The sequence below is a fragment of the Acartia tonsa genome, chromosome 12 (assembly GCF_053477335.1).
Source record: "Acartia tonsa isolate MP-2025a chromosome 12, ASM5347733v1, whole genome shotgun sequence".
In the NCBI taxonomy this organism is placed as follows: Eukaryota; Metazoa; Arthropoda; class Copepoda; order Calanoida; family Acartiidae; genus Acartia; species Acartia tonsa.
The window spans coordinates 8,411,003-8,437,857 of record NC_137271.1 but is presented as its reverse complement, the minus strand read 5'-3'; the positions used below and the strand labels follow the sequence as shown (position 1 = coordinate 8,437,857).

The window sequence follows — 26,855 nt, the reverse complement described above, 5'->3', positions numbered from 1 at the left end:
AATAAAATGGGAAGTAGCAACCTATATTAACGACTATTTTTACCCTGTCATAATATCCACGTATATTCTACAATTACATCCATTTGTAACAAAAACATAAAACAGTAAATCAAAACACCTTTTTTGAGTTTTTACAAACGAAGCTTTAGTATATCTACGGTTAATCCGTACGTCCGTTTATTAATAATAGACGTAAACTATATTGTAGATAAAATTGTAAATCAAACAAATATAGAAATCAAAGTGATTTCTAAAGATGACCAATTCTTTGGGGATCACAATATGATTTACACTTCTATAATGTTATTATGAATTGTGACAAAATTACTTTCTAAACTGTTCCAAGACAATTACTGGTCTAGAATCATGAAATCAAACATTTTTATTACAAAGTCTATCATTAAACTAGTATTTAAAATAAAAGTTCAGCTGAATTTTTCCCTCTTTTTCATTTCGCTTTCAGAAAAGTAGGATTGTAGATCGTCTGACAGTCTTTAAAGAGGTAAGTAGAGATCTAAATTTTTGATTATTTTTAACTTCCCTCAATTTTATTTTCTTTCCCTTTTAAAGTAATAAATTCTTAGAATAAAGATAAGGAGATAATATGATAGAAATTAACTAATATAAAACCGCTGTCTTATATTTTACTACTTTCTTTTCTTAATTTGCGGCTACGCCCCCGGGAAGCTTCAAGAGGCTTTTGAGGGGAGATTCAATTCGACAAACCAATTTCATCTTAATTTTAAAGCAAAGGAAAAACATTTCAAGTAAAAATTTGTTGGGGGGTGGGGGTAGACGACCGTTCCTTCTTTAATTTCAAGGACCTATGTAAAGCTACACTCTGTAAAGGAGAACCATATCGGTTAAACGGTTAGCGAGATCCTTCGGTACATACATACAGACACACAGAGATCATTTTACTTCATTATAAGGATAATCTCAACTTGTTGCTGTGGAAGGGGGAGGGTTAGAATCCCCTCCCACCTACAAATATCTGTGCACATGTCTGATATGACCTATCCAGAAACGTAATACTGTTGCATTTATACAGGGTGGTTTTTATACAAATGTTATAAATATTGTCATGCATGACCAACCATCTAACTTACACACACACACACACACACACACACACACACACACACAAACAAACACTAACAAACGCACATATACAAAACTACCGGTAATATCATATGTTTCTGTAATACCAATATTATCCTTTTTAAAACAGTAACAGGATGTCTGTCTGTGTGTGTATACCGAAGGATCTCGCTAACCGCTGAACCGATAAGATTCTCTTTTATAGTGTATCTTCTCATAGGTCCTGGGGAGGTTAATAACTACATTGTGGGAGGGCACCACCACCATCATTTTTGGCGTATTCGTGGCTGTAATTGTTTTTAAAACGGTTCTCGAAAAAAATATATTCTAAGTCGCACTTTCATATGATTCGGTTTTATTATTATTGTATAAAAAGATAAGTTATCATTCTTTACTTAATACAATTACATTTGCAATAGAATTATCACTATTTAGTGCCTTTTTTCTTTAAAGTATTTTTAAAACTCCTTAGCCCTGTCCCTGCTTTTCATTCAGAGAGAAAGGTCAATGGCAGAAAAAAGTAATCTACACTCCAATCCAAAAATAACCCACATCTATCGCAAAACTTTAACAAATCGGGAGTAAGATCAATTTATTTTTTATTGTCCTATCCCTGAATCCACGTTTATAATCATTCAGGGAGGGGAGGGGGGGGATGGGGACTTTTTATCGCACTAGTCCCCAAAGTTTTATAATAACGCTGTCTTATTTGTTAGCTTGAAAACAGTAAGAACTTTATTAAATTATAATTGGTTGGTTCATTAAGTTCAGTGTCCAAATGTCTCAATCACTAATTGAAATCTACAGAAGGGGAAATTTTGTGTACCATCTTTGGAGATGTACAATGTACACATCAATCTATCGGCCATTGTGGTATCCCTATCACCGTGTATGTAATCACCTGTTGTTCACTGTATGAATGTCCACTACTGACTGAACAACTGAAAAAAAGGAAAAGAGTTATTAGTGGTCACACAAAATCTACTAAAAAATGTAATGAAAAAAAATGCAAATCCTAAAAACTAAATAATCTGTTTGATTTTAGCAGCGAGACTAACAAAATAGATTTTAAGCTTAGAATTTTTTTATTAAAGTATCCGTGGATAACTGTCTGTAAAACCAGGAGGGAAGGGGCCATTAGGCTGTTTATTACAATATCTGCTAAAGAATTAAAAAGCATTTTCTTATTCGTTGGCTTAACAAATTTGGGGACTGATATTAAATTTAGATTTTTTGTTTTAATGAGTTTAGTATCTAAAACGTATCAACCACTAATTGTAACCTACAGAAAGGTTAATTTTGTGTATTAGCATTTGGGATGTACAGCCATTTATCGACGATTGTCTTATCCCTTTAGATCCCTAATATATTAAAACCACACTAAAAGTATATACTATAATAAGCTTTAAGGGTGTTTTAATAACCTTAAAGTATCTCAGAAATTGTATGCAATAGATAACTGAATTGATAAAAAAAAATATTTTGTTAAAAGAAATTTTGTATTTTTGTAGCTCCAAAAAATCTTCGATTGTGAATCATGAAAAATCTCTGAAAATCGCATGATAACACACAACTTTTAATTTTATAAATTGTCATTTTATCACATAGATTAAAGCTAATATAAACATTTTCAGCTAAATGTTATTAAGACGTTAAAGTGCGAGGCTTTTCTGCAATTAAATTAAATCATACTACCAATTAGGAACCGTTTCGAAAGCTATTCGAAAAACTTTCATTAATGTGTTAATGTAAAATGTCAAACATACATTTATATTTATTTTAATGAAATGAATACTTAAGAATCTTAAAAGATTTAATGATATTAGCTACCGAAATATGGTTTCTTACTCAGTGATCTGAAGGGATAAGATAATGGCCAATAAATTAATATACCTATCCAATGATGTCCACAATATTACCCCTTTTGTAAATTACATTTAGTGGTTGAAACGTTGGACTGGACACGCAACTAAATGAACAAACTTTACAAAATTCAATGCAATTCCCCAAAGTTGTTAGGCCAACGAGTGAGAATTATTTAAAAACTTTGGGGACTAGTGCAATAAATAAAGAGCCCAATGTCCCATCCCTCTCTGTTTCTTACTTTATAATACTCTGAATCAACTATTTGATAAGTATAGGGTTACACCTTCCCCTCTTGAAAGGAAGTGGCGATTTGGTTATGATTTTGAAAATAAACATTTATTCTTAGTAGCGGAAATAATCTACACTTAGGTTTTTTGATCCGTTGGTAAGTCCTGCGCTTAAAAAGACATAAAAGATATTGTTTTGATTGCCTACCGACCTTTCATTATAAAAAAGGACGAGCATGACAAATATTAGCGAAATTTTTAAAAATGGTAAGTAAAACATTAGGACATCAATGAAGAACGAAAGAGACAATATAGAGTAAGAGAGAGAGAGAGAGAGGAGAGAGAGAGAGAGAGAGAGAGAGAGAGAGAGAGAGAGAGAGAGAGAGAGAGAGAGAGAGAGAGAAAGAGAGAGAGAGAGAGAAAGAGAGAGAGAGAGAGAGAGAGAGAGAGAGAGAGAGAGAGAGAGAGAGAGAGAAAGAGAGGGGGTGGAAGAAGTATGAGAGAGAACCGAATAGAGAACAGTGATACTGACAAACAGACACAAGTACTAACATACTAGTTTCGTTACTTTACTATTACTAACAAAAAATTTGAGAAGCTGCACTCCTTTTAACTTATGTAATATTAGTGGCTGTGCCTTTAGTATCTAGGTCTCTGTATTTGAAGATAAAAAATAGCATTAAACCATCCAAAGACTTAAGTCTAGAAATAAGAAATTGTATACCATTCCAAGACCTATATTAAGATTATAAAGGGGAACTCAATCTGTTTAGTGGTTGTTGAAATCTTAATCTTCAGAAAAAAACTTTATAAAATAGGATGGATAGTTGTTGAAGAAAAAATAATCTTCTTCCAGATATTTTTGAGGGATGATGAAAGGAAGGGAAGGCTGCTGTGGTGAGGATTAATTTATCAACGATTGACCTATCCCAAACCCATGCTAAATGACCTACTGTAGGAAAAGGGGTTAAGGTGACTTAGTAGGTTTTTACTGAAGATAATATACATCAAAGTTTAAAAATAAAATTAATGCCAATCATAAGTTGATAAAATCAAAAGGAAAAAAAATGTTTCAAAAGGGAAAAAAGATGGAACCATCCAGATCTCAAATCTTAACATAAAATAGCATAAAACCATCTCTGGACCTATGTGTATATTCATTAAAGTGGAAAACTCAATCAGTACAGTAGTTTAAAAATCTAAAAGCACAAACAAAAAACATCTTTCTACTATAATGGGACTAGCGGCACCTTAGGTGGGTTGATTTCACAATACCATTGTTTTGGGATGGCGAAGTTTTGCTAGGGGTGAATTATTTTGGGAGGGTGGTGGTACCCTCTCTACAATAGCTATAAACTTTATCCCGACCTATGATAAGCTACAATGTGAAGGAGAATCGTATCGGTTCAGTAATTAGTGAGATCCTTCGATCCAGACAAAAAAAACTTACTACTTTATATAATTGTATATGCAATTGACTTATCCTACATAATATTTTTTCACCTTTAAACCACAAACCCTTGAACTACTGGACATAAATGATACGCATTAGTGACTTTATATTTGATTATGGTTCTATTAAGATTTAAGTAGTCATTAAATCAATTCATGAATTATACTTTGCATGAATACTGAGAAGCGAAGCTTCTTTATAATTTGGATAACTTCCTCTAAATTTCCTAGCTAACACAGAGCCCTCCCCAACACTTATTTATTAAATAAATAAAAATTAATTTGAGGAAGGTGTTATTTTTTCCCCCTACAATTTATCCCTGCGACGAGCCCAAATCCCTGGAGTGACCTAACCCTGTGCTATCCTGTACTTAATTTAACCTACCCTAGCCTATCCTATAGTAAAGTAATGAACAAACACAAGAAAATTTGGGACATTGTTAGCTTGTACCAACTAATTTATAAATTAAATAAAAGTTCCAACGAATGATAGAAAGTGTTATTAAAACTTAGGGATAGTGTAAATTTACATACAATGCCCCCTCTCAATTTTATCCTTCATTACCTAGAGCTGGAAAACTAAGAGAGGGAGGCCGAAAATTGGCTGTTTATTACTCTATAGTCCCTAAAGTTTTATGATAACGTTTTCTTCTTCGTTTGCCTAACAACTTTGGGGACTTTAGTGAATTATGATTGGTTGATTCATTAGGTTGAGCGTTCAAACGTTTCAACCATTATTTTTAATCTAAAGCATGGGTAAATTTGTATATCATCAATGGTGATGTAAATCAATTTATTGGCCATTGTCTTATCCCTTTAGTTCCTGAAAGACTACACAAATACATTTTGTGTGAATTTTGCCACGACTTAAAAGTCTGAAACCGCAATATTTATTTGGACTTTCACGTATGTTCATTATGGATTGCCGGCCGAAAATATGGCCACAATCGCTAAAAATGTAATGTTGTAGTTGTAGTTTAGAAGCCTTTTTTAATAAGGTATCTGTATTATTTAATAATATGTCTGTCTATGACATTTTAGAGGAACCATTAATTTATCGTCCTTTGTCCTATCTTCAAATCAAGATGAACTTATTATTATTTTGGCGGAAGAAGACCTTACTAAAAGTTAAATGCATGGGGACTAAAATCAAAACAAGGTCGATTTTGTCCATAGAAGTACTGCAATAAACGGATCAATCATTTCAAATAATAAAAATTAGCTACATGCATTAAAACTCTAGTTATAAAGTAGCTGCACTTTTAACATACATGACATACTTTTCATTCGCAAATACATAAAATTAATAATTTATTTGGAAAAAGAGTTCCAAACATAAAACCAAATCAAAAAAGAATTTTATTGAAAATAAGATTTTTGTTCTGAAAGGTAAGGCAAGTTGTTATGGAAAACAATTAATCGGCTCTATTATCTAAGTCCATCTAAAGGGATAAGACAATGACCGATAATTTGATGTACGTCTCCAATGATTAAACACAAAAATACCCCTTCTGTAATTTGCAATTAGTGGTTGAAACAACCAATCAAAATTCAATAAAAGTACCCACAATTGTTGAGCCAACTAATAAGAAATGTATTATAAAACTTTGGGGACTAGTGTAATAAACACCCTAATGTCCTCTGACATAAAATAGTATAAACCGTAATGGTTTTTTGAAATTAGCTAATAGAAATAAGAATAGAAATAATAATAGAAATATAAAGAACACAAAGAAATTAGATAATAGACGCTTTACTTGGGGGCAGTTAGTTGTCTGGATTATACATCTATACTTATACATGAATTGCCCACATACCAAACTTTTAAGATGGTTATTTAACTATAGATATAAATCTTCATTATGCAAAGCAAATGTTGCAAAGCATATTTACATCCTTGTTTGAAACTAATTAAAATTAGCACATATAGCATTGGCGAAATTACAAGGATTTGACCTTTTTTTGCAAGGATGGCTGACTTTCAATATTGCAAAAAAAATCTTAATCTTTTTTAGCAATTTTGAAAATAACATACAATGTATTTTAGAATTATTGTCATAGAAAGAGGGGAAAAAGGGCTGTTAAATATAAAATAGTCCCCAAAGTTTTATAATAGCGGTTTATTATTGGTTGGCTTAACTACTTTGGGGACTTAAGTAAATTTTGATTGGTCGGGGCATTAAGTTGATTGTTCAAACGTTTCAAACACTAATTTTAACCTACATAAGGGAAAATTTTAATGTTTCATCATTGGGGATGTACATCAATTTATCGACCATTGTCTTATCCCTTTAGATCCCTGATTATTGCTTACATTTTAATGCTGTAATTGTTTTAAATAAATAATTTATGTGACTTTTTTATACAAGTTCCTTTGCCTGATAAGACTTATAGACAAACTTTCCTTATTTAATCGATTTATTATCACTTGGATGTTGCATCAAATTTTTATGGACTCTGATAAAGTGATGCTAAGATATCAATACACCCTATCCAATCCACCCTTTTTACCTCATCCCCTCCCCCCTTATTGGATAAACGAACTGACCAATAAAATAGGTCCATATTAGCAATCTAAATTGAAGACAAACTTTCCCCTGTCAATATATCCTAGTATATCTTATATCCATTTTTTATAAAAGTTTCAATTTCAGTTATTTTTGGACAATTTATTTTTATAACTTCATTTCAGAAACATCTTCCAAAAGATTTTCTTTAACCACAAATTGTTTCTATAAAGTAGAAATTGTGTTTTAAAAGTACCCTCATTCATTTCATTTTGTTGGTAGGTAAAATATAATTAAATGGTAAAATAGACTAAAACATCCTGGGACCTATGTGAATGTTCAGAATAAAGTAATATTGTCAGCTGGCTAAAAAAATTATACCCTCCATTCACCCAATTTACTTAATCCCCTCCTACTGGATAAAAGTATAGACCAATAAACGTGGTCCATATAAGCAAGCTATATTGACGACCAATTTTCCCACTTAATATATCATTATCCATTGAAAGACTATCTACAAAATTCAAATTAAAGCTCCTATACCAAAATAACTTTACCTTGGAAGGATTTCTGAAATTTCTGTCGTCTTCAATTCCTCTGCTCCTATAATAATTTAAAATATAAGTTAAAAAGCTTACTGGCCCTTTAAGTAAACGAATAAATCCTATTTTAAGATACTAACAACTGGGCCCTTAGCATCTAGGGGATCTATTTCCGAAGGGATATGGAAGGGCAGAAAAGTAGCCTTTAAACATACCCATACTTATTTACAAAAAAATAAAATAGCCAAATCCATCTCAGGAATCGATCTATAAGAAGCTTCACTGTAAATGAGAACCATATCGGTTCCACGGTTAGCGAGATCCTTCGCCAAAGACAGACATGAAATGCATCTTCTATAAATAATAAGATAACAAAAAGTTATTATGAATAGTGTTAGCATAAGCAATAGCAATTTTTAACAGGGAAAGTAAAAGTAAATCTTTAACAGGCAATGTCAATGAAGCGATAAAAATCATATTACATAAATTCAATCAGACAAAAGACAAGTTACAAATTTTGTAGACCATTTATTATGCTTAAGTAATGCAAAAGTAAGGAAATACGCTTTGTATAGAATAGCTGCAATTTATTCAAATTAAATTTTTTGTATCAGCCTAACCAGTGCAGAATTAAATTAAGTTTTTATTGCTCTTTTCTGTACTTATCAACTTGTATGGCTTCTAACAATATACAATTTTATTTAAGGTTTCTACGCAGGGATATCAGGGATATATTAATGGGAATAGAATACGTGAATATACTGACAAGAAAAAAAGTCAGTTGGTAACATGGAACTCGTTTATTGGTCAGTTAGTTTATTTAGTAGGAGGGGAGGGGATTGGGTAAAGGAGATAGGAAAAAAATTATCCATTTTAGTAAAATCTGCAAGTTTTCCACTCCCCCCCCCCCCCCATTTAATTAAATGTTATGCTAAAATATCCCTGGTTGGACGTTTTGCCCTGCCTGGCTCTCTCCTAGCCCTTACTAAACCTAACCTAACATTTATAATTCAGCTTGATTCAGAAAAATTTGTGATCTACTTTGAGTAGAAGTGAAATTGTTGAATATTGCACTTTAATATCAATTTAAAAAAAAGTTGGGGGAGGGCACCATCAACCCCCCCTCCCAAAAAATATAAATGTTTTAAATTACATTTCAATTATCTTAAGAACCATTTCCCTTGTATACGTGGTGTATATGACTTATGCAAAAACAAAATACAAAATTTATTCCAAAGATTAAATGATGAATAATATTAATTAGTGCTTTTTCTAAACGTGATTAAAGCAGTAAATGCACTGATTTAACTCTTAAGGTTCAGGTGGGAAGGAAAGCATTTAAATGCTAGTTCTAGCTTTAAAAAAGTAGTTATTTTTCGCATCGTATTATAGACAGCTTTACGCGGATAATAAAATAAAAATTATAATACCTATTAAAACAAGTTTCATTATTTTAAGGTTTTTATTTTGATATTCGTGGAAAATTGTATGTAATACAATACTATGCATGCTTTTTCAGTATGGCTGAGAACCGGTTCTAATCCAGCGGATATTAATCGGTTTCGAAGCCATACTGGAAAAAAATTACAGCAGTTATGATTTTGATAAAAAAATGTATATTTTTTGACATTAACTTGTTAAGTCATTTGTTAAATCCGGATTAATTTCCTTCTTAATTATGATTAGCAAGGATTTAATTAATAAGTTAAGGTTTAAATATTAAAGGTACAATGCAAAGTCATTTTAAAATCATTATGTAATTAATGGTAGATCATAGAAGATTATTTGGGTATAGTCCCTTTCGTGGCAACGTCTCTTAACGGACGTTTCGTCGTAGTGTCACAAATTCACAATAGCTTTTCTCCACGGGGAACCAATTGCCTAACCCTGCGAGGCAATCACCTAACCTAAAATAACCTCTCATAAGCTACTGTGAAACTACAGCGAAACGCCCCTTAAGAGGCGTTGTCACGAAAGGGAATATACCCGATTATTTTTTTATTATAATATTCATGGAAATTTGTCTGTAACACTAACACGATGCTATACATGATTTTTCGGAATGAATAAGAACCGGATCTAATCCAGCACATATTAATCGGTTTCGAATTCATACTGGAATAGCTATTTATTACATCGTATTATAGACAGCAAAAATTAAAGGCAGTATAAAATTGATTCATGTACTTCAGCTTTTCATCTAATATTGATGTTGCTACGCTTTTTGTGGACATAATTGTCCTCGATCATATAAGTAGACTTCAAAAATGTAGTTTATTACAAAATTAGCCGTGTGTCTGATCTAATAATGGATATAGAATATACGATTACGCGGATACTATGACAGGGGGAAAATTATCAGTTAACAAATTAGGTTGCTAACATTAGACCATTTATTTGTCAGTTCGTTCATTTAGTAGGAGGAGAGGGAATGGGGGATATCGTTATGTTAGCCCGCTGCAGTTTCACTTTATTAGAGAATACGAAAATCTGATGTATTATCCTAGTAATAATAGGTATATTCATTGATCTAACTCGGGATAGGACGATAAAAAAAAAAGTCTTCCTAATTTTCATTTTGAAGTTCAGCCTTTTGTAGCATTTAAATCTATGGGGGAAGAAAGGGATGTGGCTTTATTTACCACAATTGTCCCCTCCCTGGTCCCTGGTTCAACCATCATCTTTCCCACTCTGTTTCTAAAGTTTAATTGTATTGCTAAGTTTGTACAGACAGGGATATAGCATCTGGATAGAAACTTCTTTCATCCATCAAAGTGTTCATGTCATATGAATTATTGTACCTAATGGATATATAGAATATACGTGGATATTATGACAGGGGAAAAATTCGTCAACTTAGGTTGCTAACATGGAACTCCTTTATTGGCCAGTTTGTTCATCCATTAGGATGGGAGGGGATGGGTAGAGGCCGGAGGGTGTGAGGTGGAAATCGTTATTTAGGCCGCTGCGAGTTTGATGAAAATCTGGTCTAAGATCCAAGTAATAATACATCCATTACAAGTGCTTGCATAAAAGTTTTTTTTCAATTACGAAAACCAAATTTCATACTCTAAGAAATAGTATAAATGTTAATTGATAATCATATTCCCAGGTATCTTAATGGATAAGAGTAAGATAATGAATGAAAAATTGTAGTATACCCACAATCACGCTAAACAAAATTAATCTACTGTAGAATAAATTATGAATATAGAAGTGAAGGCAATGAAGTTTTTTTTTTATGAACAAAGTCTTTAATTTAACGGGAGCTTTGTGTACAACAAGTCTATTTTAAGCCCAATTTCCTTTCCCTTCCTGCAGATCTTAGTAGTTCTAGATAAACTCAGACGGTTAAAAGCATTAATATTTATTTTATATAAAATATAAATAAGTTTATATTTGCACTAAGATCAGGAAGCAGAGGAACAGACAGTGATCTAAAGTGAGACAATGGCGGATAAAGTGATATACAACCCCAATGATGATATACAAAATTACTTCTTCTGTACATTACAATTAGTGTTTAAAACATTAGGACACTTAAATTAAAAAAAAAACAACCAATAGGTAAAAAATAAATAAAAGTCCCCAAAGTTGTTGAGCCAACAAAGAGACTGTAATTTACAGCCCAATGTGCCCTTCCTCACTGGATATCAACAGCAAGAAGGATAAAAACTGGAAATATGCACGAATATTCTAAACTTGGAATGGATTAAAATCTCAATAAATCGGTCCCTTTTCCTTTTCTAGATAGGTTTTCTATCAAATATTAATCTTAAAAGTTTATATTATAAATATTATATTGAGTCTGAAATGTAACACTTCCTTTTAAGAAACAAATCTACTCTATAAATGAAAACAATTTGCTAGTATAATACTGATTATTATATTGATCAGGTATACAGTAGAAGAAGACAAACTATCTCTCTTTTTGGTTTATCATAGTAAAAAGTCATCTAGATAATAGAGAAAGTTATAAGTTATATAGAACCCAGCAACATGTTGCAACATAGATCACAATAACTCAGATTTTGCACGTTTTGCAATCAAGGATTTGCTAAATGTATAACAATTAAAATCAAATATAAGTAGCATACATCTTCGTTCTTAACTCAATTCTAAGTGTCATATCAATAAAATGTGTTCAATAAAATAAAACACAAGGAGGAAGGTGACATTAGACTGTACATTCTACTCGTCTCCATAGTTTTTAGACACGTTCTACCATTCTTTGTAGAAGTTAGAATTGTCTTTTTCTTACTTTTGTTTATAATAATTTGGGAGAGGTATAGTACATTTATTTATCACCTATTGTCTTATCCATTAGTTCCATGAAGAGACATATATCCAAATGGATACATAATACCTAAATATTGTAGAATCATTATCGTCAATTTAGGTTGCTAATATAGTTCTCAGATATTAGTCAATATGTTTCTTTGTCAATAGGGTCAGGGGAGGGGATGGGTATAGTCATATGGGGGAGAGGATGGCTAATATTATCATATTCGCCAGCTAGAAGAAACATTTTTTTAGGGTATGCTAGAACCAACACAATATCCATATATTCTTTATCCATTTAAAAAAAATCTTTTAAAATTACCTGTACTTTTAAACAATCTATTAGAGAACTGGACAGGGGATGATTTCAGCAGAATAGAACAGGACGTTGACATCTCCAAGTTTTCACAATGATCTGGTTGTTCAGTATTTTACAATACAGGTATAATTATTGCAACTTGAATAATTTTTTATGTTTAATGGTGAAATGTGATAAACGTCAATGTAATACCTAAATGCAATAAAGATGTGTTCTGGATAAAAGAGTGTTAGGTACTGACACACGTATACCCTATTTCTTTGACAAATGATACTTCATAGAAGGCCAAGAATAGTTATTCATCGTCATCTCGGGGCCAAAAAAAGGGTATTAATCTAATGATTGTACAGTTTTATAATATTCGTAGAAAACTAGATATGATACAATCCTAAACATAGTTTTTCAGTATGGCTTAGAACCGGTTCTAATCCAGCGGATATTAATCGGTTTGGAGCGATACTTGAAAGCATCTTCTAAAACTCCGATGAAAAAAGGCCAAGATCAAAAGGGGACTATCCACGAACAAGAACAAGTGATTCTAAGTACCTTCCAGCATTGATCCATAGTATTGTTTTAGTGAATATACTAGGTTAATGTTTGATATTTGGTTTATCGACTAAAAAGATTGGTTTTATATCGCCACCCAATGATCAACCTAACATTATCAATGTTGTAGGCTTGATCCTTGATGTCATTAATCTGCTGAAAGAAGAGAAGATCAATCATTAATCTATGTGATTACATTATATGTATGTATGCATTCACATCATATATAGAGCTGAATAGTTGGCAATTGATCTCTCCTTACTTTCAGACTATTACTATGCTATTGCTCCCCGCAGGTTTTCTTGCATATTTATAATTACTGTTCCCATTCTATCCATCTTCCTCATCTTCTGGTTGGTCTGTTATCCAGCGCCTCAGTCGGCTATCTAGCAGTCCTCACCTTCTGGAGTCAGTTGAGTTTCTACAGGTATAGTTACGTGGTGGCAGCGGTCTTTCTTCCCACACCATTATCTTCTCACCAAAATGTCATTGAAGCTTAAAGCTCCTGAAGTCTTGCAAGCAGATGGTGTCACATCTGTTGCTTTTAAAGCCTGGAAAAATGCTTTATATTCCTTCCTTGAACAAGACACAGTTAATTATCTGTATTTGAAGGGTGGAATCTATTCAACTTGGATTGCACTAGCAGAATCTGAAGATAGTAGAGAATCCAAGTGCTACATTCCAGGGACCCAGACAAACTCAAACTTGCCCGTAAAGTTGGTAATGATTACACTCAATATGAACTTGAAACAGATCTTGACGAGCTCCTTCTCAAAAGGAACTCACAATTATCTAAAATCATCCAACTCATCGCTGTTTGTTGTCATTACTCTGAACATGATGACATAACACATCAAAGCACATCCACAGAGTGGATAATGAACTACCTTCTTCAACATTACAACTTAGAAAAGAAGGGTGCTCACTTTCTTAAAGTCAGTGAACTCTCCTACAAATCTGGTACTAACCATCAAACCTTTTACAGAGAATTCAGGTCCGCCATTTGTGATAATACCAAACGGAAAGGTCACAAAATTGCGTATCTCAATGATAAGGAATTAAAGGAGGATAAAAATATTTCTCCCACCTTTGAAGAAACAATCGTGCTTTGGTGCTTAGAAAAAATAGACCCTAGACTTCCAATGCATGTAAGCAAAACATTTGGACACCAAATGGTAGGTAATACCACTTTGAAAGATTTACAAGTCCAAATATTTCAAAGGATTCCGAGCATGATTGATGATTTAAATGATGCAGAAGCTAACAGAACTTCAGCACTAAATGCATCTGCTCACCATGATACAATTTATGAGTCAACAATTGCTGCAGGTAGAGTGTCTAATACCAAATCTTGGAAGTCCAAGCGTAAAAACACATTTTGCCGCATATGCAAAGTTGCAGGAAGACCTCCAGCAGTGTACGAATCACACTTCCCTTCCAGCTGCAGATTGAAGGGTGCGCTTCTCAACTCAGTACTTGCAGATAACTCTGAACATGATGATGAAAATGACAATCCAGAGAACCTTGATTCTGACCAATGACTATCTTTGGACAACCCCACTACTACTGACAAGGAATTAACCATCTTAAATCATCTTACACCTATTCCAAGTCAAATTCTCACATTATTTTATATGGAAAATCCCTTCCATATAACACTTGACAGTGGGGCTACAGTCTCATTTATTCGTAAATCATATGCTGATAAACATAAAATACCTATTTTACCTAACAATCAACTCGCTCTTCTTGCTGATGATAAAACACGGATGACTTCCCTGGGTGAAATAGATATTAATTTACAGCGAGGTTCATTAGAAGTAAGACGCAAAGCCTTAGTTATGGAAAAACTTCAAGCAGATTGTTTCGGAGGAACTACTTTTCACTATGAAAATGATGTGCAAGCAAAAATTAGGTCTAGAGAAATAAAAGTCAACAAACACACATTTCCACAGACTAATGAGCACTTGCATCTACCAGAACCTTCTGCTAGTTTGTCAACTTCTGTAGTAAAGTTACCATCACACACATTTCTTCATCTCAACAAACTTACCACAGTCTTACCAAATGGAATTATCAACATTCCATTCAAAGATAAAAGGATGCCTGATCAATGCACTGTAGCAGTGCAACCAACCAACAATCCTGCATGGCCACCTCAGATATGTCCGGTCATTGCTAACAGCATTTCCTATACAAACAACACTAACACACCACTTGTCGGAGACAAAACTACTAAGTTTCTCTGCCTCCCTCTTACTTCTGAGAACATAAAACCAAACTTTTCAGTGCCACCTCCAAGTTTGCCCTCGACCTCAGAACCTAATTATTCTCAGATTATCTTGAGAAACACTAACAAAGACATCTTGAATCCTTGTCAACTCCAAAGGTTAGCAGAAATTCACACCATCAACAGCCATGCATTCAATGCAAATTTAACAGATGGTTACAATGGCAAATCAGGTAAATTTCAGGCTGCACTTAATTTTAAATCAGAACAATTACCCACTTTCAAGCAGTGCCCAGTTCCACTTTATAATCACAAGTGTCTAGCATTGCAACAACAGCTCATGGACAGTCTTGAACAACAAGGTGTCCTTGTAGACCCCCAAACACATAACATACAAGTGAAAAAAGTGTCTCCCTCCTTCATCTTACAAAAAGGTAGGGCTAAACACAAAAAGCTTGAAGAATGTTCATTGGATGACATAAGATGGGTTGTAGCATTCAATAACCTCAATGATGATCTTTTGCCTTCCAAGCAAACATCTGGCAGAAATGTTTTAACATTCATTGCCAAGCATAGATTTCACATCCATGCCGATCTTTATAACTCTTACTTTCAAATTCCTGTTAGAAAGCAAGACTGGCAATGGCTGGGAGTACGTACACCATTCAGAGGAGTAAGAGTTCTAACCAGAGCTGGACAAGGTCTTTTAAATTCAGAAACAGAGCTTGATGAATTGGTATCCAGGATTCTGGGTAATGAGATTCTTTCAGGTTTCTGCTATGTTGAGAGAGATGATATAATTGTAGGGGGAGACACAATTGATGCAACAATACACAACTGGAACATTGTTTTAACTAAATTAAATGACAATAATCTTAAAGTTGCTGCATCTAAAGTCAAGATTTTCCCTAAAGACATTGAAGTGTTTGGTCACAGAATCATTGATGGGAAAGTTCACCCATCTGATCATATCCTAACATCCTTAGGTAAGTCCTCAATTGACCAGCTTAATACTGTAAAACAGGTAAACTCATGGAAAGGTCTCTACAAGACCTTGCTTTCATCCATTCCAGGCTTGGCTCATATCCTTGACCCATTTGATAAAGCTGTTGCAGGTGCTAACTCTAAAGATACCTTTTCTTGGACTCCAGATCTCATAGCCTCTTTTAACAATGCCATGTCTCACCTTGAGAATATCAACAAACTGACATTGCCTCACCCTTCTGAACAATTAATTCTGATGCCAGATGGAGCCCGTACACCAGATGGTATTGGATGGGCACTTTTTGTTCAAAGAAAAACTGGAGATAAACCTTATCTTTTACCAGTTCAATTTTTTAGTGCAAAAATCAAACCATACATGTCAAAATGGCTACCCTGCGAAATTGAAGGTGTTGCGGCTTCTCTAGCAATAAACGCAACTTCTCATTGGATCTTAGCTTCTACTAAACCAACCTATGTCACTCCTGACTGCAAGGCTGTTGTTGAAGCTGATGAAAGAATGAGAAAAGGTAAGATTTCAAGAAATCCTCGTCTTCAAACTATATTAATTTCTATCAACAGAAGACCTGTCACATTCATACATTCTTCTGCTAAAACAGGTCAGCATGTTATTCCAGATTATGCTAGCAGAATGGATATTACATGTGGTTCTAAAGATTGTGCAGTGGAAAGATTTCTGGACGAAATTCCTGACAATGTTCAATGCATGTCAATGAAGTCTATCAATGATCTTTTCACTCCCAACTATCCTTGCCACATAGCAGCAACTTCTACAGATAATCTTATCTCACTCTCTGAGGGAAATCACTTGCCCTTAGGTGACAATCATGTCTGGAAAGCTATTCAAGAGTCTGATATTGACATTAGTACAGTTAAGGAACTTTTAACTTCAGGTGATTCACCTAGGAAAATTGATTCCAGAATGGTGAAAACAATCTTTCGCCATGCTTCCCTTCATGAGGGACTTGTAGTGGTGAAAGAATCTGACAACAAGCTATTCAAGGATTTTAACAGAATAGTTATTCCTAAAGAAAAGATCATTACTGTTCTGCAGATGATTCACTTGAAAGGAAATCATCCTTCACAATATCAGAGTGATAAAGTCTTCTCCAGATACTTCTTTTGCCCAGGCTTCCGACAGGTGTTAGGTACTTTCTATGAACAATGTTTCTTATGCACATCTGTCAAGAAGAATGATCACCCTAAACCTCCATACAGAGATCCAGATCCACCTGATCATCCTGGTACACACTTTAACATTGATGTCATGAAGAGAAACAAACAGGTCATCCTAGTCTGCATGCACAGACATATTCAGCAAATATGTTACTGCAGTTCTAATTCCTTCTGAAACTTCAAAAGATCTTGGTGATGGCATTATAAGAGTAGTATCTCCAATCAGACGCTCTAAGGATATATTAGTTAAATCCGATGCCCATCCTTCCCTTAAGTCCTTAAAACAAACTATGGCCACAGATTTTAATGAATCAGGTACTCATCTTGTCATTGGTGATGTTCTTAACAAGAACAGCAATTGTCATGTTGACAAGATAATTCAAGAATTAGAATATGAGATTCGAAAATCTCATAAAGATAGTCATGTCCTTTCTAACTTTGATATTGCAAATGATTCTTTTGCTCTTAATTCAAAGTTAAGACGGCACAATCTTTCTTCATCTGAAATTCTCTTTAAGAGAGACAATATAAAAAATTGTCCTATTAACTTTTCTGATCTTACCTTCAAAGAAATTACAAGAAAAGAACAAAAAGTACAACAAGAAAAAGAGAACAGATCAAACTACCAACATTGTAACATCTCACCAGGAATGATAGTGATGCTTAAAGAAAATCCTGGAAAGCATGTTAGGAGAATTCCATTCCTTGTCATTGATCTTGAAAACAACATGGCTAGGATAAAGAAAATATTGAATATGGACAATGATAGAGTCATGAAACTGTCATCAATCATACATAGAGTGCATGTAGAAACCATATTTGAAGTCAAGTCAGTTTCTAATGTTCAAAATACAAATAAATTGTCCCCAAATGTTTCATATCCACTATCTTCTTGGTCACCAATCAGTCAAACTCATGACAGTGAATCAGATTGTGAATCTGAAGATGAATACATTACAACTGACTACATATCTTGTAGGGAACAAGTTGACATCCTTAGTCCTTCAATTGATGAGGTCATTAATGTTACTGACATCTCTATGAATATGGATAATCAAGAATTTGATGAAATTGATAATGAGGAAAGTGTCAATTTGGGATGTAAAATGAAAAACAGACCTAAACTCAAAGAAAAATGGATTACCAGAAAGCAAATTCTTAAACATGAAAAAATTGCTAAACTAAAAGAAACCATAGCAGCTGTCAAAATCCAAACATGGTATAAACAGAAACTTAACAAAAGAATTAATCATAGATACTGTATGAAGCTTAGAAATAGAAACCAAACTCCAGAACTTCTTAGAAGTAAAAGTCTAAATGATCTATCTGATATTGTTCCTAGCAATGATGAGGCAATAAGATACATTGAATCTGACAGTAAAGATACCCTTGACTGGGATTCATCTCCAGAGTGTTTGGAGCTTTGATAACTCTATTCACCAACCTCTCAATTTAGACTTTAATGTGGGTAGTAGAGATTTCATGCGAGTTTACAAATTTGACAATGCTTTACCTATTTTATAATAAAGTTTATGACTTTTCTTCTGTATTACCAATATCACCACAGAAAACCAAAAAGAAATCCACCTTTAAGTATCTTAAGAAGTTTATCCATAAGAAGAACAAAGGTAAAAATAATTCAAAATAATGATTTACGGTAATAAGACACTTATTTGGAAGTATTTCCATACCTGGTGTCCATTTACAAAATTAGTAGAATAAACTCCTGTAGACTATATCTACAACTTGAGTCTATTTCTCATCACAGTCTTACCCAATTAAACACATATGAAATCATTATTTCAGTACTACAATGTCTCATGAAAAAGAAAAGATTTTTGCTAGTCAAACTTTTGTAGAGATTTCTACTATATGTTGGATTACAAATAAATCTCTTATCCATTATGATTTTCTTAATAACAATATTTCCATAAACAATGGTTTGTGTTTGTTAATTATACTCTTGTAGAGTTATTCTACTAACTGTAAAATTATCAACAATTCTCACCTACATATAATTTACTCAGCTATAAAAAATAAATAAATAAATAAAAAAAAAAAAAAAAAAAAAAAAATCAATATACAGTTACATTTGAGTAGTTCTCTAACAGTAACTGTAGGTTAAACCTTTACTGAATAATTCAAACTGATGAGCTAATAGCATTATATAATAATCTCCTTGTACTATGAAATGAGCTTCAGAAGTACACATAATATAACAGACATACTTGAGAAGTTTTCTCAGCCTTTGTGACTGTTATGTGCAATTCAGATTGACATCTCAAAATATACCTTTGAGCATCCTCAAAGATGAATCACTCAATTTAACTTTTTGTAGAGCTATCTACACCCATGAGTTAAATTGACCATTTAGGGGGTAGCGCCACCCAATGATCAACCTAACATTATCAATGTTGTAGGCTTGATCCTTGATGTCATTAATCTGCTGAAAGAAGAGAAGATCAATCATTAATCTATGTGATTACATTATATGTATGTATGCATTCACATCATATATAGAGCCGAATAGTTGGCAATTGATCTCTCCTTACTTTCAGACTATTACTATGCTATTGCTCCCCGCAGGTTTTCTTGCATATTTATAATTACTGTTCCCATTCTATCCATCTTCCTCATCTTCTGGTTGGTCTGTTATCCAGCGCCTCAGTCGGCTATCTAGCAGTCCTCACCTTCTGGAGTCAGTTGAGTTTCTACAGGTATTGATCATTGGGTGGCATATGAAGAAAAAAACTTTGAAAAGTAAACAATTTTTAAAGCAATATCATCAAATGCTTTGTTGAGTTCAAAGGACAAAATAAAATAACACTGCAGAAAATCATCAAATGCTGTAAATTGGAAAAGTACATTAATTAGGGTAGTGCGGGGTTATTCCGGTCAATTTTTTGCTTCAACTTAAAAAAAAACATACTTCCCAAAAACTTTTACCGGTTTTTAAAGGAATCCTGCAAGAAATACCAAGCTTTACCTGCTGAAAGACTGCCACAAGTAGACCAAATACCCCAAATTTGAAGCCTTCAGCTTCTATAACAAAAAAGTTCTAGGCATTTTAAAATGACATTTTATGTACAATGGAAATTTTGAAAGAATTGCAATGCTCATGTTGAAAACTTTGAAATTAAACTACGTGGCCTAGAAACAAAATTATAAGCTTATTTTTGTCATAGATTTAGGTTTCCATTAACTAATTATATTTTTACAATAAAAATACCCATTTTTATAGTCAAAATCATTAAAAAAAAATTAAGTTTTACTTGCGTTGTACCGAATGTACTGTAGCCAATCAGAAGGCTGAATCAGCTTAACAACCAATCACAGCTAAGCTTGTATTAGTTTACCCCTTTGTTTCCGCTATGATTTTCGTTTAAAAATGCAATTTAAATTGAATTTTTTTTATAGATTTTAACTATGAAATGTGGTATTTTTATTGTAAAAATGTAATCAGTTACAGGCAATCTAAGTCTCTGACAAAGATAAGGTTATAATTTTATGTCTAGGCAACGTAATTTAATATTGTTTTTTTCTTTTATGAGCATTGGAAATCTTTCAAAAATTCCATTGTACATAAAATGCTATTTTGAAATGCCTAGAACTTTTTTGTTATTGAAGCTGAAGGCTTTAAATTTGGGGTATTGGGTCTTCTTGTGGCAGTCTTTCAGCAGTTAAAGCGTGTTATTTCTTGCAGGCGTCCTTTAAGAGTGCAAATGAAAGATATGGCAATAACGAAGAATAAGATCTCGCAACTAGAAGTCGGTCAAAAATTGGTTTTAAGGGCGGCGGTTGGCCTATACCGGAATAACCCCACCGGTGGGGCTATTTCGGTCAGTTGACTTTGGGGGGGGTGGAACACCCCCTTAAAATATTTTTTTTAACATTTTAAACTATGAGTAGAAAGCTGAGGTCATTAGCTTTCTAACAGTACTAGTCGCATGCAGATCAGAAATTTTTTTGACCACATTTTGCCCATTTTAAAAAAGTCAGTAAAATCGCAAAAAAAAAACATCGATTTTTTTCATGCAAACTTTTTTTTAAAAATCATACTTTTTATTATATGATTAGGTTTTTTTAAGCTTTATACATAAATTAGAGGCAATTTCTGATTCGCAGGTCTTGGAATTTCTTGAAAAAAGTGATTTTTTCCCCAAAAATTTTTAATTTAAAAAATCCTGCCAGTTTTGACAGCAGTTTTTGATACATTTTTTCTTGTCTCAAATTGGCTAGGATTGACCTACAAGGGTGGTTAAGGTGTCTAAAGATACAAAATTACATGCCTGACAATTAACTCGAAATGATATGGGGTCTAACTCTAATATTTCAACACATTTTATGCAACAGGAATTTTGAAAGTGCAAAATTTTGAATATGTACTCTAAATCTTGGAGATAGAACCCATATCCTAGGGAGTTTTTGTTAGGACATGCAAAGAGCTTTCTATAGACACCTTAAACACCTTTCTAGCTTAATCCTAGCCGATTTGACATAAAAAATCCAAACCGCGCAAAATCGCGAACACCCTCTTATACGAAAAAGATGCAAGGGTTTCATATGGAATTTTAAATCTTCTAGCGGTCTTTCTAATAGACATACCCCCTCTTACATGAGCCAATGCAGCTGATACATCTTCAGGCAAATATTTAAGGCGTTCCTTTGGGTGATATACTCTTCCCATTACTATAAAAATGTGTCTGAAAAATTTTAAATGTCTTTACAAATTGAAAAGCTTAGGCAACAAAACATGACATAATACAAGCAGTAAAATGACTAATAATGTACATCTAACAACAGGCAAGGCAATGATTAAAGCTTAGGTCATGCATTTAGGTTGTTCATGCTTCCAGATCACCTGAAAAAAAAATTAGGGTATTATAAATTTATAAATACAGTAATAAAAAAAAGTAAAAAAAGTGACCGGAATAGACCCTTTTTTTGAGACGAAAAATTTTTTTTGAAAAAATCAAGTTAGAACAACGCCTCCAATTGCAAACGATAAATGAATGCCATATATTTCATTTTACAAAAACCTGGGGGTCAATAGGACTTACCATTTTTTCACAATTTTAGATTGAACATGGCCTATTTTGAAATTTTTTTTTTGCAAATTTTTTGCAACTTTTTGAGGGCAAAAAAATCATAGAAGGAGTGATCTGACAAAAATTTGCTGAAGTAAGAAATGAAAGTATAGGCAATAAACTACAACTTTGCTTTTCTGAAGATCTCTCGCAAACGTTTAAAACACCGTTAAGAAACGGTTTTAAAATAGACCCCCCTACCGCATTAACCCCGCACTACCCTAAACTGTTTAAAATATTACAAGTTACCAACCCTTTTTCTAAATATACATTTTTAATCACAATAATATAATTTTGTGTAAAAGCTTTTAAACAACAATTTGAACTTATCAAAACATTTGATGATATTGCACCAAACAATACTTAACATTTTAAAGTTTTTTTTTCATGGTGAAACCTAACTATTTAGTCGATAAAGCAAATATTAAACATAAACCTAGTATATTCACTAAAAAAACACAACATGTTGTCTCGAATTCTCCAATGTGTATTCACGCAACCTCCCCCAGTTGCGTTGTTGTAAGGGAGATTGTTAGGTAGTTTGGATGCCTAATAATCAAGTGTATAATACCATCACTTCCCTTAACCCCAGGCTCCTCTGAGGAGAGCATCATACATTACGGTGACTTAATCTGGGACACCTGCCATACTCAAAAAAACCGGCGAGGGTGAGGTAATAACGAGGAGCTCTCATTAGACAGCGTGGCAAGTCATACTTGAACGTGGAGCTTAAGCTGGCCCTGGTGGCTATACAAAAGTGTCTCAACATACTCCAGGAGTCTTAGGTCCAAACCCTAAGAAACCATGGCTAATCAAACAAACAAACTAAAAAAATATGATGGATCAATGCTGGAAGGTGCTTAGAATCACTTGGTCTTGTTCGTGGATAGTCCCCTTTATAATATATTGTTTTGTATAAGTTTTGTATTGCAACAAGACCTGAGTTACTACCAGAGTAAGATCTTGTCAAGTTGTTGGGATGTATTTTGGTATAACTTGTCGACTTTGGCGAGCTTAGTTTTTCATTTGGACCTCCTTAGATGAGATATCCATAATATTGTTAATTAAAACAATTACCTACTCAATTAAAGAGTTTTTTGTTTGTCCATTAAAAGTTAAAACCTGGACAACCATTAGACCGATTTAGTTTTTGGAAAGCCCCAAACAGCCCATAAGATTTTTTATAAAATTTTATTTCTAAAAGTAATTTTTATTTGGGATGGATTTAGGCTTTTTAAATTGCCACCCCCTTCCAATTCGAATAAAGAAACCCATTAGATGATGATAGGGGAGAAGCCTATACTTATAAAAATAGCATAAAACCTTCTTCGTTACCGCTATTCATAATGGTTGTTTGAAAATTCCTACCTCCTGAAAGGATTGAGCCTGCAATAGACAGACAAAAAGTCTATCTACTGATATTAATTATATAAACTTATGGACAGGGACGTCTATGCTTTCATTTTGTTGGGGGAAATGGGATAAAATGAGGGGTTTCTAAGGTTTGAGGGGGAAATCTAATGTTATTTTTTTGAGGGTGGGGGTAATATGAGTTTTTTCTAAGTTTATGGGGTGGGGGGGTTGAACCCCCTTTTGCACCACCCTGAAACCTATATACTTATGAATATGGCCTAAAACCTTCTTCAGTACTACTGTTGAGCAGCTGCATGGTTGTTAGAAGAGAGTTGCTTTCTACAGCAAGGTCTAGACCTGCACCAGACCTACAAAATTTCAAGAAAATATTATGGACAGATAAATAAAGGGGGTCATTTTATTTAGAATATTTTCCAAAAAGTTGGGTGTAACCTGTTAGTCATATGCTCTTATTAATAACAGTTTGAATTAATAAAATTATCCTTTTCTTCAATTAATATTTTGCAGCGTAATTTTTTAGCTTAAATATCTATTTTACATAGTTATTAGGTAGTTTTATAAAGCTTTTTTTTTTAACTAAAGGAGATAAAAAAGTAATTTTTCTTAATACAAATATTTCAGATTAGTAGAAATTAGGGTTGAAACTAAAAGTTCAGGGCAGTTAAAACCACATGGTTTATGCCGGTTTTAACCAAAAAAATTTATTCTGAAAAAAATGCTGTTTTCGCCTCCAAAAAGGTCCTAATTTAATATTTATTCTTAAGAAACTTCTTATTTTTTCTTAAAACGCCTGTACACAGCATAAAAACATTAGAATCTACAACAAAAAAGAAAGCAACATTTTTTACTTGAAAAAAAAAATAGAAAGAAATCAAAATGTAATTTAAAAAAACAGTAGGATTTATAACAACTAACAAAATTAAACTTTTTGAAAATTTTATTTTTTTCCCACGATTTAATCAGTTAAAACCGGACTTTTTAATTGTCCGCAGACTTTTCTAGAAAAACTCGGATTTTTGCCAACCCTCTGGTAGAAATGTTTAAAAGAATATTACTTTCTGAAAAGCAGAGATTGAGTAATACTGTAATATGTAAAGGACATGTATTGTTAGAATAAAATCACCAATATCCTTTACCTCAAGGAGCTACTCATAAGAAAATCACTGCCACAACTGCTCTGACTTGTGTTCAGACTTGAGTTAGAGCCCCTTTTCTTTCTCCTGTCTGAAATACAAAGGTATAAGAGTGTTCAGACTAGAGTTCAAGCCCCTTTTCTTTCTCCTATCTGAAATATAAAGGTTTAAGAGTGTTTAGAAAAGAGTTAGAGTCCGTTTTCTTTCTCCTATCTGAAATACAAAGGTATCAGAGTGTTTAGACTAGAGTTAGAGCCCACTTTCTTTTTCCTATCTGAAATACAAAGGTATCAGAGTGTTTAGACTAGAGTAAGAGCCTCTTTTCTTTCTCCTATCAGAAATATAAAGGTATCAGGGTTTAGACTAGAGTTTGAGTCCCTTTTCTTTCTCCTATCTGAAATAAAGTGTGTTACCTTTTTTTATGTTTTATTATTATTTGGCCACAACTTGGTCAAAAATGCTCGCAAATCAGACCTTTTTCGACTAAAGATACTCAAATGGTTTCTTTACAAGCCCAATCAATCAGTTTTAAGATATCTTTATATTTCAAGGAAAATTGATGAAAATACTTAAAAACGGCAAATTTGGGTGTTACCTTTTATATGCACAGATACCATAAAATCAACAGAAAAAATACTTATTTTTACTTTTCTGTCATTTTTAAAGTATGATTCTGTTAAATTGGCTATTCTTGAAGGGATTTATGCATTGATTATACTGAAACATAATATTGGGCAGAAATTAATGTATTTCAAAGAAAGAAAATTTTGAAAATAAGAAATTCGACCTCTACCACTTCAGAGGACAGCTGCCAACCTCCAGTTGACAGGATATAGTTAAATACTTGTTAGCAATAATAATTAGCCCAAAAAGTAAAACAAAAAGTTTTTTAAAATGGCAAAAAAATGATAATCTAAATCTTAATTTTGGGGATGATGATCTTAAAGACGCTCTTGCTATTGGTGATGATGACACAGATGGTATCCAAATACATGAGCATTATGACAACTTATCTATTCAACTATGGTACGATTTTTGTATTTGTAGCATTCTCCAATCAAGAGAAATCCCAAAACATACAATCATGGTTTTTAAATTCTCCAATTCATAAGGTAAATATAGTAGTTTTTAAAAGATGGTTATATTTCTTGTTACAACTTTTAATTGGAGGCTGCTACAAATACAAAAATTGGACCATAGTTCAATAGATGAGTTGTCATAACGCTCAAGTACTTGGATACCATCTGGGTCATCATCACCACCAGTAAGAGCGTCCTTTAGATCATCATCTCCAAAATTAAGATTTAGATTATCATTTTTTTGCCAGATTAAAAAATTTTTTGTTTTACTTTTTGAGCTAATTATTATTGCTAACAAGTATTTAACTATATCCTGTCAACTGGAGTTTGGCAGCTGTCCTCTGAAGTGGTAGAGGTCGAATTTCTTATTTTAAAAATTTTCTTTCTTAGAAATACATTAATTTCTGCCCAATATTATGTTTCAATATATTTCAATGCATAAATCCCTTCAAGAATAGCAAATTTAACAGAATCAAACTTTCAAAATGACAGAAAAGTAAAAATAATTACTCGATGAAGAACTCAATTCTGGCCAAAGTTGACCATGAAAAAGACCTTGGTGTCCAAATTTCCTCCAACCTAAAACCTAGCCAACACTGCAGGGATATAGCGAGAAAAGCCAAAGGAATACTTAAGCAGATTACTAAGGCATTTCATTTCAGAGATAGATTTATTTTCCTTAATCTATATAAAAGGTATGTACGTGTCCACCTTGAATATTCATCTCCATCCTGGTGTCCCTGGCAAACTGGAGATATAGAAGAATTGGAGCAAGTTCAAAAAAAGGCTGTTGGAATGATATCTGGGCTCAGTGGCAATACCTATGAAGAAAAGTTGCGAGAATTGAAACTACCATCACTTATTTTGAGAAGGATGCGTGCAGATATGATTTAGACTTTCAAAATTATCAAAGGAATGGACAAAGTTGATAAG

The 26,855-nt window shown here is 33.1% G+C and overlaps 1 protein-coding gene across 5 annotated transcripts in view; it reads right to left on the bottom strand.

Moving 5' to 3' along the window:
• Positions 1–26,855, bottom strand: part of LOC145334306 (uncharacterized) — a 240,959-nt gene that overhangs the window by 197,127 nt on the left and 16,977 nt on the right. For all 5 annotated transcript variants that reach the window (XR_013884802.1, XM_080179711.1, XM_080179712.1 and 2 more), the window contains exons 19-24: positions 24,847–24,934; positions 23,975–24,057; positions 23,276–23,371; positions 12,299–12,391; positions 7,711–7,756; positions 2,003–2,042 (exon numbers count right to left, since the gene is read on the bottom strand). Coding sequence is in view for 4 of the 5 variants with exons in the window: in XM_080179711.1 (XP_080035837.1) it covers positions 2,003–2,042; positions 7,711–7,756; positions 12,299–12,391; positions 23,276–23,371; positions 23,975–24,057; positions 24,847–24,934 (446 nt within the window). In the remaining variant the exon portion in view is untranslated. The remainder of the gene's footprint in view (positions 1–2,002; positions 2,043–7,710; positions 7,757–12,298; positions 12,392–23,275; positions 23,372–23,974; positions 24,058–24,846; positions 24,935–26,855) is intronic.